Below are 15,390 nucleotides of genomic sequence, written 5' to 3'. Positions count from 1 at the left end.
CTTTTGTGATTCGCAGAGTTTTGACAAGTTTTATAGCCTTGATATTGTTTCTTATTCAAAAGTGGTGACAGAAAAAACTCTTTACCCCCAACCTGAAACCTCTCCCCCTGTCACAATCACATCATAATCAAAATTAATAATTAGGCTTAAAAGCAAATGTTAAGGGAATCAAGTTTAATAATTACATGTAATATTGTTCTAAATATCATCTATTATGGTGTGTGCAATACCATGATTAAGTTGGTAATTTACATACATACTTATACACACACACACACACATATATATATATATATATATATATAAAATATTATATACACTGTACACCTACAGTTTTGATCTTAGGCTTGTCATTAATCAGCTTTAATGTGTTATTTTATATTTTAATTTGAAAACGTTTTGCATTTGTTTGTTGTTGTTGCTAATTTGAGTTTAGAAATACAAATTTCATTATTATCAGTAATCTGTGTGTGCATTTTCCTTGAGAACCAAGCAAGTTAACTCATGATACCATTTGTTTACTATATCGCAATCACAATATTGACCTCAATAATCGCAATATGACATTTTCCCTAAATCGTGCAGCCCTACTTTACAAACACAATGCACATATTTAAAAGGTCTATTACTTCTATGTAGTTCATGTAGATTGTAGTTCATGTAGCACTGTAGTCTATATCACAATCTGTAGTTATATAGAGCACTAAAGTCAGTACAGTAATACAGGCTACACAATAGCCAATCAGAAAATAGCACTATCCGAGTGCGATAGTGATAGTAAGATTTAAAAGGTAGGGTCTCCGATTTTTGAAAGCCATTGTTGACATACATAGATATAAACACTAGATGTCGCCTTGTATAGTGCAGTACATTGGAACAAATGCGTCAATTGAGCCGCCATTTTGGTACGGGGGACCACCTCCTCTTAATGCATTAGCGTCAATGTAGGCAAAGAAAATAAAATAAAAGCCGTCAGCTGAATTAACCATTAAAAAAAAGTGTTTAATGTCCCTGCAACTTGTGGGAATCTACAAACAGATTCAGATTATTTTATTTAATACCATGTCAGCAATCAAAAGCTATTTTCATGGCAAAATTCAATTACACAAACACAAACATCATATAAATGCAATAAAAACAAAAAAAATATAAACAGCAAGTCATAATATACATTTTTTTTTATATTTTAATTAACATACTATAAAAAAATTCCAAAATCTTTTCAGGCATAACGTCATTGAATATGTCCTTAAGTGAAGTAAGTTGATAAAAGAGCATTCTGCTTCTGTTAAGTGCAGGACAATCTAATAAAATATGTTAACAGATAAGGGAATCTTACAGAACATACATAAAGTTGGGTCTTCACATCTTGCTTCAAAAAAAGCATGCAGTCGTTAACCAAGGACTAAAACAAACCAACGTAACCAGAAAGATAATTTCCTAACATTCAACATCATAAAACACATTCTCACTTGTGTAATGTAATCCCTTGCTGTCTGGTTTTTATATTTCTTTCGTTTGAACAACCATATGCAGCACAGAAGTCCGGCATCGTCCATGCATTTGAGGTAAAGAAGCACCGTACAAAGATGGCGGCGGTTTTGACGCATTTTTAGGACCCCAAGGCGACATCTAGTGTATAGATATCTATGGTTGACATATAAAATCACCAAAACAAACACACCCCTAACCCAAATGGGTCCCACCCCTGTATTGACAGCTCCGCCCACACATACATAAGTAACCCAGGCAACTAATGGAAGGAAATGTGTCATTATCATAGCTGTAGGGAAGAACAATACGATTGCAGATAAACAAACAAGCAAAAATGACACACAAGCATAATCATGTAAAGGACAAAGGCATATATTAGTTCTGTGTAACAAAGCAAAACCAACGTTACTCACCTATCGAAAAGGAAAAAAGCGCCTCGGCGTCTTAAGTAAAGTTGTTGTTAAGTAAAGGAGTTTTAATAGCGAGTCAATAACTCCTGAGCTAAACGCTGCTTCTTTTTTTTAACAAAGAAGCGCTGGAAAGCTGATCCTATATTAACACGTCCTACTTCTTGCCTTATCGTAAGTCTTTCTTCGCTTTCTGTCTTTCTTTTTATCCTCCATGTCAATGTTAAAACCGCTTTCTGCTAATGTCACACATGCGCACTGAACACTCTCTCCGCCCATATTGACAAGACCCGCCCCTTTCTGCTCATTGGCTACACGTTAGTTTTGTTTTTTTGTTTAGTTTTCGGCCCGACTCAGTTTTCTGAAGCATTTCTCAAAAATCGGAGACCCTGCCTTTAACGCAACAACCAATGAAAAAAAAACATATTCATTAGAGAGGGTATTTTCGATGGTAGATTTTGAACAAAACCTCAACACGAAACAGCTTGTCTCTGGACGGGACATTGTCCTCAATCATGACCCTAAAAATCTCTGGGCTTGACTTTAACTGTTTTAAATGGGAGCAACATTACATTACAAATGATAAAGGAATCCAAAAAGGCAACAAACACTTACAATAAACAGCACCAGTCATAATCTCTCTCTCTCTCTCTCTCTCTCTCTCTCTCTCTCTCTCTCTCTCTCTCTCTCTCACACACACACACACACACACACACACACACACACACACACACACACACACACACACACACACACACACACACACACGTCATGCTTGCCTGTCTTCAAAACTTGAGAGTCCTGGTAGTATATTACAGGCACACACAGTAATGTCATTATATTAGTTATACATTTAAAATGAAGATCTTTTAGCATTAAAAGGTGTACTTTTTGTGTTGAATAGTGTGATTTCAGTACATCTTGTGTGTTGTGCCAGTGGGTCTGCTGTTACACTCCTGTTTAAATGGTTATAGTGAATTCTAATGAGCTCATTGCATGTGTGTAATGATATTTGTCAAGTGATCTTGGGTTACTTTATCAGGTCTCTCAAGTTTTGAAGACAGGCAAGAGTGACATCTCCATGTGTGGTGTGTGTGTGTGTGTGTGTGTATATATATATATATATATATATATATATATATATATATATATATATATATATATATATATATATATATATATATATGTGTGTGTGTGTGTGTGTGTGTGTGAGTGTGTGTGTGTGTGTGTGTGTGTGTGTGTGTGAGAAATATGTTAAATATGTATAACTATGTATAACATATATAAATATATAAATATGTAGAAATATGTATAACACTGTAACACTGTTACACACACACATACATTGTGTTACACACACACACACACACACACACACACACACACACACACATATATATATATATATATATATATATATATATATATATATATATATATATATATACACACACACACACACACACACATCCATAGTGCTACTGTAAGTATGTCTATTAGTACACTGTGTGTACTGACTATGTATGAGCATATTGTTTGCACATTTTCACCTGTTAATTTCACCTGTCTTTTAATTGTTTCTACAATTTCTGGAGCACGCTCCCAAGAATTTGACTCACCAAGGAACATGTGCTGTGGTGATTTGACAATAAAAGTGACTTGATTTGACTTGTATGTGTATATGTGTGTGTGTAAAACACAGTGTGTGTGTGTGTGTGTGTGTGTGTGTGTAAAACACAGTGTACGTGTGTGTAACACAGTGTACGTGAGTGTGTGTAACAGTGTATGTGTGTGTAACACAGTGAACGTGTGTAACACAGTGTATGTGTGTATGTGTGTAACAGTGTACGTTGTGTGTGTGTAACAGTGTACGTTGTGTGTGACACAGTGTACGTGAGTGTAACACAGTGAACATGTGTGTGTAACACAGTGAGTGTGTGTGTGGGTGTGTGTAACACAGTGTACGTGAATGTGTGTAAAACACAGTATACGTGTGTTTTACACAGTATACGTGTGTAAAACACTGTGTACGTGAGTGTGTGTTTTTGTAACAGTATGTGTATGTGTGTGTAACATATTGTACTTATGTGTGCGTGTGTGTGTAACACAGTGTATGTGTGTGTGCGTGTGTAACACAGTGTGTCTGTGTAACAGTGTACGTGTCTGTGCGTGTGTAACAGTGTGCATGTGTAACAGTGTGCATGTGTAACACTGTGTGTGTGTGTTTAACACAGTGTGTGTAACACAGTGTGTGTGTGTGTGTGTGTGTAAGAGGAGGAGCTTCTCCATGGCCAGCAGTGGTATGTTGTGCGACAGCTGATGCTGATGTGTGTCTGCTTTGTCAGTGTCTGATTCTCAGTCTGTAGTTTTATGAATCAGTAATAAAAATGGACTTGACTGTTAAAAGGCTGGCAGCGGACGCCGGGACCTTCCTGAGTCGGGCGGTACAGGTACAGTTCATAGTAGTTTTGTCACAGTAATGTTTCCGTGTTTCTGGCTGTCTGGGAGGGGTTCGGTTTTAGCCCGTTAGCCAGCTAGCGGCTACAGAACATGACACAGTAACACCAAAGACTGTTATTATTGTGCTCAGGCTCTTTAACGCTAATGCTATTTACACTAGAGCGTTTAGCTGGAAGTATTTTACTAACTGATAAACTGTTTACTTTCACACAATTACTCGGATTTCATGGAAAATTCCAAGATTTATGGATTTTAATTCATTCGAGCATCATAAATAAGCGTCTGTAATATTTTTGAAACGAAGAAGCTCAAACTTGCTACTTAGGGAAAGTTTGGGACAGCAAACTTAACACATCCGCTGCAGTGTGTTGTTCGTGAACGAGTCGGCTCTTTGAGCTGACACGTCTGGGTGATTTTTGTATTCAATCTCAAAAACTTTAAGCAGCAATGACATTGAGTCGTTTGAGAGTCGAAAGAATCGGCTCTTCTATCTGAGACGATTCAAATCTTCTGATTCATCGACAAGACCGGAAATGTCACCACTAACGTGAGCTCCTCTTTGTCCAGGCTCGAGCCGGCAGTATGAAGTGTTTTTGTTCTCACAAAAAGCAAGTGACAATAAATACCGCAATTACTAAGAACAAAAACAAAACAAAAAATCCAAATGAATGATATTTACAAATAAAACTTGTATATAAAAGTGTATTAATGTGCTCTATAATCTGGTGTAATATTGTGGTAATGAACCATTATAACGGAGTGTAATGATTGTCTATGAGATTGGATCTGTTATCAGTCAGTAAATACATTAATAAAGCCACTAAAATGAAGCTTCAAGAGTGTCTCATTTGGTAAAGGTTTGTTCTCAGTAAATTTCTTGCAGCCCTTCAAAGCTTTCTTGAGAGTAAGAAGCTAAGAAGGGAGAAAGGAAAAGAATCAAGGGGACACAAAGGAATGAAAAAGTACCAATGATTACATTTAGTACATTTACAGCAGCCCTTATCCAGACCGACTTACATTTTATCTCATTTTTATACAACTGAGCAATTGAGGGTTAAGGGCCTTGCTCAGGGGCCCAGCAGTGGCAGCTTGGTGGATGTAGGAATCAAACTCACAACCTTCTGATCGGTAGCCCAGCAACTTAAACACTAGGCAACCACATCCCCCAATGATTACAAGTGTTACACCATCCATGTGTCCCTGTTTTCAGCTCTGTGAGAGTTACACATGCACATGATGATGACCCTCAGCTCCCTGCACCATCACTTGTGCACACTGCATGTAATACTTGCCCTGTAAGAGACAGGCTTGTCTCCAACACAAACGAACTGTTTCATCATTACAATTTAGATTTCAAATTCTATAGAATAAAATATAATAATAAATATATAATGACTTATTTTTCCCCATTTGTTACAAAAGCTAACCAGCAAACAGCAAAAGTTATATAAATTTTTTACTTTTTGAGAAAAGCGGTTGTGTTTGTAGCAGAACTATTAAATGAAACAGGGAACTAAGCACAAAACAGGTAGGTTACAGAATCTAGGTGGAGTTGCAGAGACACACCTGAGAATCACATAGAAACATGAAGAAATGATCCAGCACAAGCAACCTCACACAGTCTTTAAGCATGTTATTGAAGCACAAAAGCAGAGATCATATGCATTTAAATTATTTTAAAAATTGTATATAAGATGACCCATTAGTTCCTCAGGAGCTCTCGGTTGCACTATTATAAACTGTTGTAGAAAGGACATTATTTACATTTACACTATTTACTGTAGAGTGTCACCTTGGTTCCTCTCAAGGTTTCTTCCTCATATCCTCTCAGGGAGTTTTTCCTTGTCGCCGTTGCCTCCAGCTTGCTCGTTAGGGATAGGGATATAATATATATATATGTATATATATAAAGTTAATCTTTTTTAAATAAATTTTAAAACTTTAATTGTATATATTCACTTATTTAATTTCTTCTTATTTTTTTCTTCGTATTATTATATATTTATTTCTTTTTCTCTCTCTTCTGTTTCCATACTTCTGTAAAGCTGCTTTGAGACAATGGGAATTGTTAAAAGTGCTATACAAATAAATTGTATTGAATTGAATTGCCCTAATCCAGAGTGAGATGGGCGATTTGATCATAGGCAGTGGAAATTTCAATGGACACAGGCATAGAGACTGAAGTCTTTTATTAAAGTAAAATATATAAAATAATCTCTTCTCTCCTTTGTTTCTTGTATATCAACAATAATTTGTCAGGATACTTAAACTGTAAAAGTCTAGAAAGAAGGGAAATGTACTGAAACTTGAAAGAAGACTTTTGTTGTCACAAAAAAAAGAAAACAAGTAAAATATCAAGTGAGCAACAAACTGATTTGCACTAAATCTCTGTATGTGTGAATTGGTTGGGAAAATGCTAAGATGGTAGCTGATTTGTGTTTTGTATAGTATATGATTTATATCACCTTCTCAAACTAGCTTCAGGAAGAGGAACAATGGAGTTCAGCTGTTTGGAGTCTGAGATAAGGAAAGCTGAAATGAGCAAGGAGCTGAATTAGTGGCAGCTGTTTGTTAATGTCCATGTTGAAGAAGCAAATGATGGGGACTGATTAAAGGCAGGGTCTCCGATTTTTGAGAAATGCTTCAGAAAACTGAGTCGGGCCGAAAACTAAACAAAAAAACAAAACAAACGTGTAGCCAATGAGCAGAAAGGGTCTTGTCAATATGGGCGGAGAGAGTGTTCAGTGCGCATGTGTGACATTAGCAGAAAGTGGTTTTAACATTGACATGGAGGATAAAAAGAAAGACAGAAAGCAAAGAAAGGCTTACGATAAGGCAAGAAGTAGGACGTGTTAATATAGGATCAGCTTTCCAGCGCTTCTTTGTTAAAAAAAAAAGCAGTGTTTTGTGTAGTTACAGCATTTAGCTCAGGAGTTATTGACTCGGGAAACTCCAATCTGTGAATATGTGGTCGACTTTACTTAAGACGCCGAGGCGCTTTTTTCCTTCTCGATAGGTGAGTAACGTTGGTTTTGCTTTGTTACACAGAACTAATATATGCCTTTTTCCTTTACATGATTATGCTTGTGTATCATTTTTGCTTGTTTGTTTATCTGCAATCGTATTGTTCTTCCCTTCAGCTATGATAATGACACATTTCTTTCCATTAGTTACCTGGGTTACTTATGTATGTGTGGGCGGAGCTATCAATACAGGGGTGTGACCCATTTGGGTTAGGGGTGTGTTTTATTTTGGTGATTTTATATGTCAACATTGGCTTTCAAAAATGGGAGACCCTACCTTTAACTTCAGTGAATGATAGAGTGTCAGTGCCCTGCATTCTGGACAACGGTGACATATTCACTCATGATTTATGATATTTGATATAGACAGGTGTTTATTTGCAGATGTTGGCACTTTAGGAAGAAACCTATCTAGATTTTCTTTTAAAAATACGTGTATAAAATATAAGGTATTAAATTGAATGACATAATGGGATGTGGTAGCCTACTGGTTAAGGTTTTTGACTACCAATTGGACAGTTGTGAGCCTCAGGTCTACAAATCAGTCACTGTTGGGCCCCTGAACATGGCCCTTAACCCTCAATTGCTCTGTTATATAAAATCAGGTACGTTAAAAAAAGTAAGTTGCTCTGGATAATGTATGCTAATGCTGTAAATGTTAAAAAAAAAGGATAATGAGATAATAATGAAGAATGTAAAATTTTTATGCAGTTGAATTAAAAATTGAAGCCATTCCAAAGTAAACCACTGGGTGCTAGGCATTTTGAAGCTGAGAGGTTTTGGATGAACAAGACAAAATTTGGTAAATAAAATTGGCCTAAAACAAATAGAACTGATTCAACCTTCAAGCCTTCATGTCTGGGAATTTCACCAGACAGACAATCCTCCACAGAATCACAGATCCTAAAAAGAAGACAAAATAATAAAAATAAATATGAATAATTATCCAGCTAGAATACTGAAACAAAGTTAAGATGCATACAGATACACACAGAGGAATCAGACAAACTTTCAGGCCTTGCATTAGAAATGTAAGCATTAGTTTTAGCTCTGCTGTGGGTGGAAAGCAAGGAATCTGGAAAAGAAATCATACGTTCCGATTTGAGGTCTTAAAATTTCGTCATGTGTCACACAGCAGACAGAATATGTGAAACAAAGCTTTGCACATTTACGGGCACATGTTGTCTAATCTGTGTATGAAGTGAAGTTTAGTTGTGTTTCGGAGGATTGCAGGGAAATGAAAGTGCAGATGAAGCCAAAATGCTATAAATGAAAACAACAAAGAAAATTAAACGTGACCACTGCAGGGTACACTGAACTATATTGTGTATAAATCTCAGAAAAAAGCTATAGCGCATCCTTACTTTTAACTGTAAGGATGTAAACTCTTCATCTAGGGAAACTTTAGATTGGGACTTTAATGTCTCTACCAACACTGTTCAGTAGATGGCAGTAAAATATCTTTCAGTTACACATCAGCTGTCTGGAGGTGATGATGATGATGATGATGATGATGAAGCGGTGCTTGAGCTCAGTCACTGATCTGTCTATTTATTTATGTTAAGCTGACAGAATGAAGAGGTCTACTTTTTTTTAGCAACTTTTAATACTTGTAATGTTCTACTATCATGCAAATTAGCTAAATAACATCTTAGCAATGCGATGCATCAAGTGATCACTTGATTAAAATCATGTTGTAATGAATGGATGGATTTGTACACAGTGTGGTTGTGCTGTTTGGTCAAAGGAGGTTACAGTTCAAATCAAATCAGTTTTATTTGTATAGCGCTTTTAACAATAGACCTGAAAATTGAATGAAGATTACAATGAAATTTAGATTTATCTCTAAATACAAATTTGAATGCAGCCATGTAGTTCATTTGCAGTCATGAATGGATTATACGAAACTGCTAATATTGTAAGAGATGATCATAAAGTGTGCTTTGCTGATGGTTTTCTGATGATCTCTACATATTGGTGTAAGATATTATTGATATGTTTTTTATTTATGTGTTTTTTCTATATTATGTAGTTCACAGAGGAAAAGTTTGGCCAAGCCGAGAAAACTGAGCTGGACGCACATTTGGAAAATCTTCTCACCAGAGCTGAATGCACCAAACACTGGACAGAGAAGATTTTGAAGCAGACAGAAGTGCTATTACAGCCAAACCCAAGTAAGACCTAATAGCACGTGTTTAATATGAGGCCTCTGGGAGATTTCGAGAGAAAAAAGAAGAAGAATTTAAGGATGCTGCTAGTTATATAAGCAATACGCATGCACCACAATCACCAGAACACCTTGTGCAGTCTAGTATATAACTAAAACCAGCACTCCTGTATGTAGTGCTGGACAGATATGGGTTAATTATGGGCTAATGATGCAACTGATAACCAAAACCCTTTAAGAAAAGCATAGGATTAAAACGCCTGCCCTTTGATCACTTTGTTGTGTTAGTGTCACTTTACCAAACTAACAGTATTTTCTTACAAAATTATATTTTTTTACAAAAAAACTTTAGCATAAATGAGACTTAGATAGACAATCGCTGCTGAGTGACGTGAAACTGTAATTGGAAGGAAATTGAATTAGTTGGGAAGGATATCATGCTGCTGTTTGTCTAAATAAAAGAGTGTAGACTTTAACACTGATGTCAGGCAAGCGGCAAGGGGCGCAGTGTTAAAGTTCATCCCAAAGGTGTTCAGTGGGGTTCACGTCAGGACTCTCAAATTCTTATACTCTAACTTTGGCAAATCATGTCTTCATGGAGCCCAATCTGTGCACAGCGATTTGTGTAATGCTGTAGAACAGGATCGAGTCTCTTAGCTCCAGTGAAGGGAAGTGGTAATGCTATGTAGTCTTTATTACTGATGGCCTTCACCAGAAACATTCATTAGAGCTGCATGATTATAATGGTGCACCTTTACAGTTTCTCAACTGCCAATAAATTATATTATGATCATAAACAATTAATTACAATAACCTTCATTTACATGATTAATATCTAAACACTGTATATGTGAATTATTTTCATCATTGTACTTAATTTGCCTGTTTTGTCCTTCTTTATGGAGTTTCTACCTCAATTTGTTTTGCAGATGTGCGGATAGAAGAGTTTTTCTATGAGAAATTGGACAAAAAAGTTCCCACAAGGATGAACAATCACGAGATGCTGGGTCAAGCCATGATCGATTCTGGGAATGAGTTTGGACCTGGAACAGCTTATGGTTAGCAAATGCAAATGAACATTATTGTTTTATTCTAAACTACATTGCTCCCAGATAAACATATCATTTAGAGCATTCATTTGCAGAAATTACAACTGATCAAAATAACAAAACAGATGCAGTGATTTTAGACCTTAGATCATGTTCATATTCATTTTTAAACACAATAGGAACTTTTGGTTTAAAATGTCTTTCAATCACAGCTCTCATGTCAAAAGCTTTCCACACATCCATCTGTCACACTGCTGTTGGGTGACTTTATGCTGCTCCTGGTTCAAGCAGCTTAGCTTGTGATCATCCATCTTCCACTTGATCACATTCCAGAGGTTTTCCCTGGGGTTCAGGTCTGGAGATTGGACTGGCACTGTCAGAGTCTTCATGTGGTGGCCCTTGCTGGAAAAAAGAGATGGGAAGGGCAGAAGGAAGCAGTCCTCTACGGTCCAATCCCTATGGTTTTTTGCAAACCTCAGCCTGGCTCTTTTTTGCTTCTTATTAATGAAGGGCTTTTTAGAGTTTTGCATGATTTCAGACCTTCCTCTAAGCAGCCTGTTTGGAACAGTCCTTACCATGCACTTCACCACAGCTGCTGATTCTCATTCTTATTGTAGGACGATTGATGTAATCCCACAGTTGTTGAGTGACATTCAAATGAGTCTGTGGTCATTCCAGTCAGCGGAGAGCCAATTTCACCCCCTGCAGGTCCGCAGCTTGACCTTGTTCTTATGAGGTTTTAAAGATGGAACAACCTGATGCTCACTGTATCCCTCAGCTAGTAAAGCCAGAGCTGAAACTTTCTTTTCCTCACTTTTTTCTTCAATAGTTATTATTTGACTGTACCACATTAAGCAGACTGATGTATGCGTGATGTGTGAATGTGTTGGAATTCAACAGACACTGAAATGTAAAAGCTGCCCTACATGTAAAGATGCTGATTTACAAAAAAAAAAAATTGAAGTGGTGACTTGATTTTCCCCAAAGCTGTGGATATAAAGGGGGGCAAGGTGGCTTAGTGGTTAGCACGTTGGCCTCACACCTCCAGGGTTGGGGGTTCGATTCCCACCTCCGCCTTGTGTGTGTGGAGTTTGCATGTTCTCCCCGTGACTCGGGGGTTTCCTCCGGGTACTCCGGTTTCCTCCCCCGGTCCAAAGACATGCATGGTAGGTTGATTGGCATCTCTGGAATATTGTGTGTGTGTGTGAGTGTGTGAGTGAATGAGAGTGTGTTTGTGCCCTGCGATGGGTTGGCACTCCGTCCAGGGTGTATCCTGCCTTGATGCCCGATGACGCCTGACAGGCTCCCTGTGACCCGAAGTAGTTCGGATAAGCGGTAGAAAATGAATGAATGAATGAATGAATGTGGATATATATATATAGTAAATGGAGTTGATATAATTGAGTAACAATCCAGACCTGATATTAAATAATATAACATGCTAGAGCTATCTCCAGTTTTACAATTTAATAGACAAACCTTTGTAAACATCATATATGTTATTTGCAGTGATTTCATTGGATATAGATTTAGTACTATCTAGAACTCCTTGGGCATTAAATATGACTTAAAAGCCCAAAATGGGTGCTGATGATGCTGATGCTGACACAGCAGAACTCCACTGCCCTGGTATTAATCTCGATCCCATCCAGATACATGTGCACACTGTGATGACATGATATGTCTCAGGGAACACGATGCAATGTAGACAGGACTCCATAAAGTGCAAGCTTCCAGTTCAGTTCTGTGTCTGATGTGAATAGTAAGAAAACTGTCTGTGTGTCGGTAGGAAATGCTCTGACAAAGTGCGGAGAGACGGAGAAGCAGATCGGAGGAGCTGAAAGAGAGCTTATCCAGAGCTCAGCTATTAATTTCCTCACGCCTTTCAGGAATTTTCTGGAGGGTGATTTTAAAACTATATTGGTAAGTTCAGTCTAAATTGAATATTTATGTGTACTCAGCTCTTTGTACAATGATCTAAAGCAGGCGTCTTTCCCAAAAGCCTTTGTTAACGAGATTTAACAAACGCATTCAAATTTTTATTTATTAATTTTTTGCTCCACTCCAACTGGAGTCTGGAGAAAATCAGCCGAGAAAACGATAACTGCTTTAGCTGTCTCTCCACATTACACTGAGGTGCACTCTGATGTGATGACTAGCTTTTTCCATGTACACACTAACTCTTTACTGGAATTGTCAGAAATGCTTCTCAGCAGTATACATGGAGAGGATATCCACAGAGTTTAAAGAACGATGCGCTGCTTCTACGCCGTAGTTCTTCTCTCTTAGGCTGACTGCAGTTTAAACTGATGTCCTCAGGAGAATTCCATGGCCACTGAGTCACAATGTCTTAGCTGTTCGCTTCAAGGGTGTGCAATAATTAATAGGGAGGAGTGAATTATTTTACAGTGAAAAATGAGTTAAAAAGCAAAACCAACAAGTGAAGTTGTATCATATTCCACAGATAACTAATGAATGATATAATAAATAATAATAAATCTGAAACAAATCTGTTTCTCTCGATGATGTGGTAGCCTAGTGGTTAAGGTGATGGACGACTAATCGGAAGGTTATGAGTTCGATTCCTACGTCCACCAAGCTGCCACTGCTGGGCCCCTGAGCAAGGCCCTTAACCCTCAATTGCTCAGTTGTATAAAAATGAGATAAAATGTAAGTTGCTATAGATAAGGGCATCTGCTAAATGCTGTAAATGTAATGTGTTAATCTTGATGATGTGGTACTGTTTCTCTTCACAACAGAAAGAACGCAAGTTGCTGCAGATCAAACGACTGGATCTCGATGCTGCCAAGACGAAGTTAAAGAAAGCCAAAATGGCCGAGGCGAGAGCTGCCGTGAGTTATTGTCTCAGTCCAGTGATTTAGTGTCCGAGGCTTGACTTAGACATTAGGATGTGATGTTTAGATCAGAACATGTTTTTCTTTTACTTAATTATTCATATAGCTATTAATAGGGTTGTTCACATATTTTATGAGCTTTACTGGAAGCTTGGCTTAGGTTGATACTCTGAGGATAATTGTGGGTTTGCTGTTATAAAAAAAAAATCAATAACACATTGGCACAATGCAAAGTGGAGACACGTGAACCTGGATTATTTTACCAAAACACCAGGACCAACACCGTATTCATGAAAACTCTTAGTGTAAAGAGTTTCTCCTAATGACAACATTCTAAGAAAATTTCTATAAATATTGGTGTTTCCTCTTAAAATGAAAGAGAAGATCCTCCTCCTCCTCCTAATAATAATAATAATAATAATAATAATAATAATAATAATAATACATTTTATTTAAAGTGCCTTTCAGGGCACTCAAGGACACCGTACAGTTGAGTGATGATGATAAAATCAATACAACAATCAACAATTATTGACATTAAATAGTTTAAAATTGATCAGAGAAAGCTAATTTATACAAGTGAGTTTTAAGACATGATTTAAAAGTAGTCAGAGAGCCACTTTCTTATATAGATTGTGGAAGAGAATTCCAGAGATTAGGAGCAGCAGAACTAAATGCCCTAGACCCCATAGTGGCTAAACGAACAGAAGGTACAACAAGGGGAAACAGGTGAAGAAGATCTGAGAGTGTAAATATGAAGCAAGTCAGAGAGATTGTGGTGATAATTATGAAGAGCTTTAAAAGTGAGAAATAATTATACAGGCAGCTGAATTCTGGACTAATTGAAGTTTGTGAAGGAGTTTGTTAGGTAGCCCAAAGAGAAGAGAGTTACAGTAATCAATGTGCGAGGTAACATGAGCGTGTACAAGAACAGCTGCGGAATATGGGGTGAGAAATGGACGGAGGCGGCTGATGGTCTGTAAATGAAAATACGCAGACCGAGTAATATCGTTCACATGCTTTTCAAAAGATAAAGTACTATGGAGGACCACTCCCAGCCTGACCTGAGTAGATGGGGAGATTACAGAGTTATCAACAGAAAGTGAGAAACTGCTGGATTTTGACACATTAGATTTGGTACCAACAAGGCGAACTTCTGTTTTGTCAATATTCAATTATGTGCCTGCGACTCCCAAACCGCATACGGCTCTTTGCCTGGTTTCATGCGGCTCTTACGTTCATACCGAAGTTTGTATTTGTGTCTTTTTAATGTGCGTGTTCGCTTCGCTTGAGTTTAATACGGTATTTTCGTCAAACTTCGTAATTTCTTCATGTGAGTGGGATGAAAATACCTCAAAGTTTCCCAGTAGGAGCAAGATCATTTGAGTAAACAATTTGTGTCAAGTTCGCTCTCAAAATGGCAGGGAAAAAAAAGGTGACCATGTGTGCCCATGTGTATGATGTGGCTCTTTGCGGTAACATTAAAAAATGTGGCTCTTGCTCTCTGACTGGTTGGCCACCCCTGCCCTACACGATATAGCCTCAAATATCTCAATATAGTCACAAAGTGGCGGTTTATAATAGACCACATTTAAAAAATATTTATATTAGACAACCAGTCACAGTCTTCAAAAGGATGTGTCACCTAGCAACATGTTTAGCTCCGCCTCCTTTTCTGAAATAAAAGTTTTTTTTCTGAATCTCTCTTATGCTAAGATTCCTAGTTATAAATTTGGAAGCTAAATCAGGAGCTCACTGAGATCCTTATTAGAGCCTTTATGAATACGGGCCCTGGGATTTTATTCCTCTTAATGCATTTTACCCATAGTTACATTTAACCCACAAAAAGGACCAAGTTCCTTATACAGAAAAATAAAAGGAAGATTTAAAGTGCTGACGCTGAGATTCCTTTCCGACATGTTAAAGGAACCTTGA

The 15,390-nt window shown here is 37.4% G+C and overlaps 1 protein-coding gene across 1 annotated transcript in view; it reads left to right on the top strand.

Annotated features, from left to right (window-relative positions):
* Positions 1-4,175: 4,175 nt before the first annotated feature.
* Positions 4,176-15,390, top strand: part of sh3glb1a (SH3-domain GRB2-like endophilin B1a) — an 18,347-nt gene continuing 7,132 nt past the window's right edge. Inside the window, exons 1-5 of the mRNA XM_027154247.2 lie at positions 4,176-4,351; positions 9,417-9,558; positions 10,481-10,609; positions 12,390-12,523; positions 13,360-13,452. Coding sequence (XP_027010048.1) covers positions 4,289-4,351; positions 9,417-9,558; positions 10,481-10,609; positions 12,390-12,523; positions 13,360-13,452 — 561 coding nt within the window. The 5' untranslated portion in view covers positions 4,176-4,288. The remainder of the gene's footprint in view (positions 4,352-9,416; positions 9,559-10,480; positions 10,610-12,389; positions 12,524-13,359; positions 13,453-15,390) is intronic.

Source organism: Tachysurus fulvidraco, chromosome 3 (assembly GCF_022655615.1).
Source record: "Tachysurus fulvidraco isolate hzauxx_2018 chromosome 3, HZAU_PFXX_2.0, whole genome shotgun sequence".
In the NCBI taxonomy this organism is placed as follows: domain Eukaryota; kingdom Metazoa; phylum Chordata; class Actinopteri; order Siluriformes; family Bagridae; genus Tachysurus; species Tachysurus fulvidraco.
Note: the sequence above shows the minus strand (reverse complement) of the source record. Positions and strands in the feature narration are given on the sequence as shown.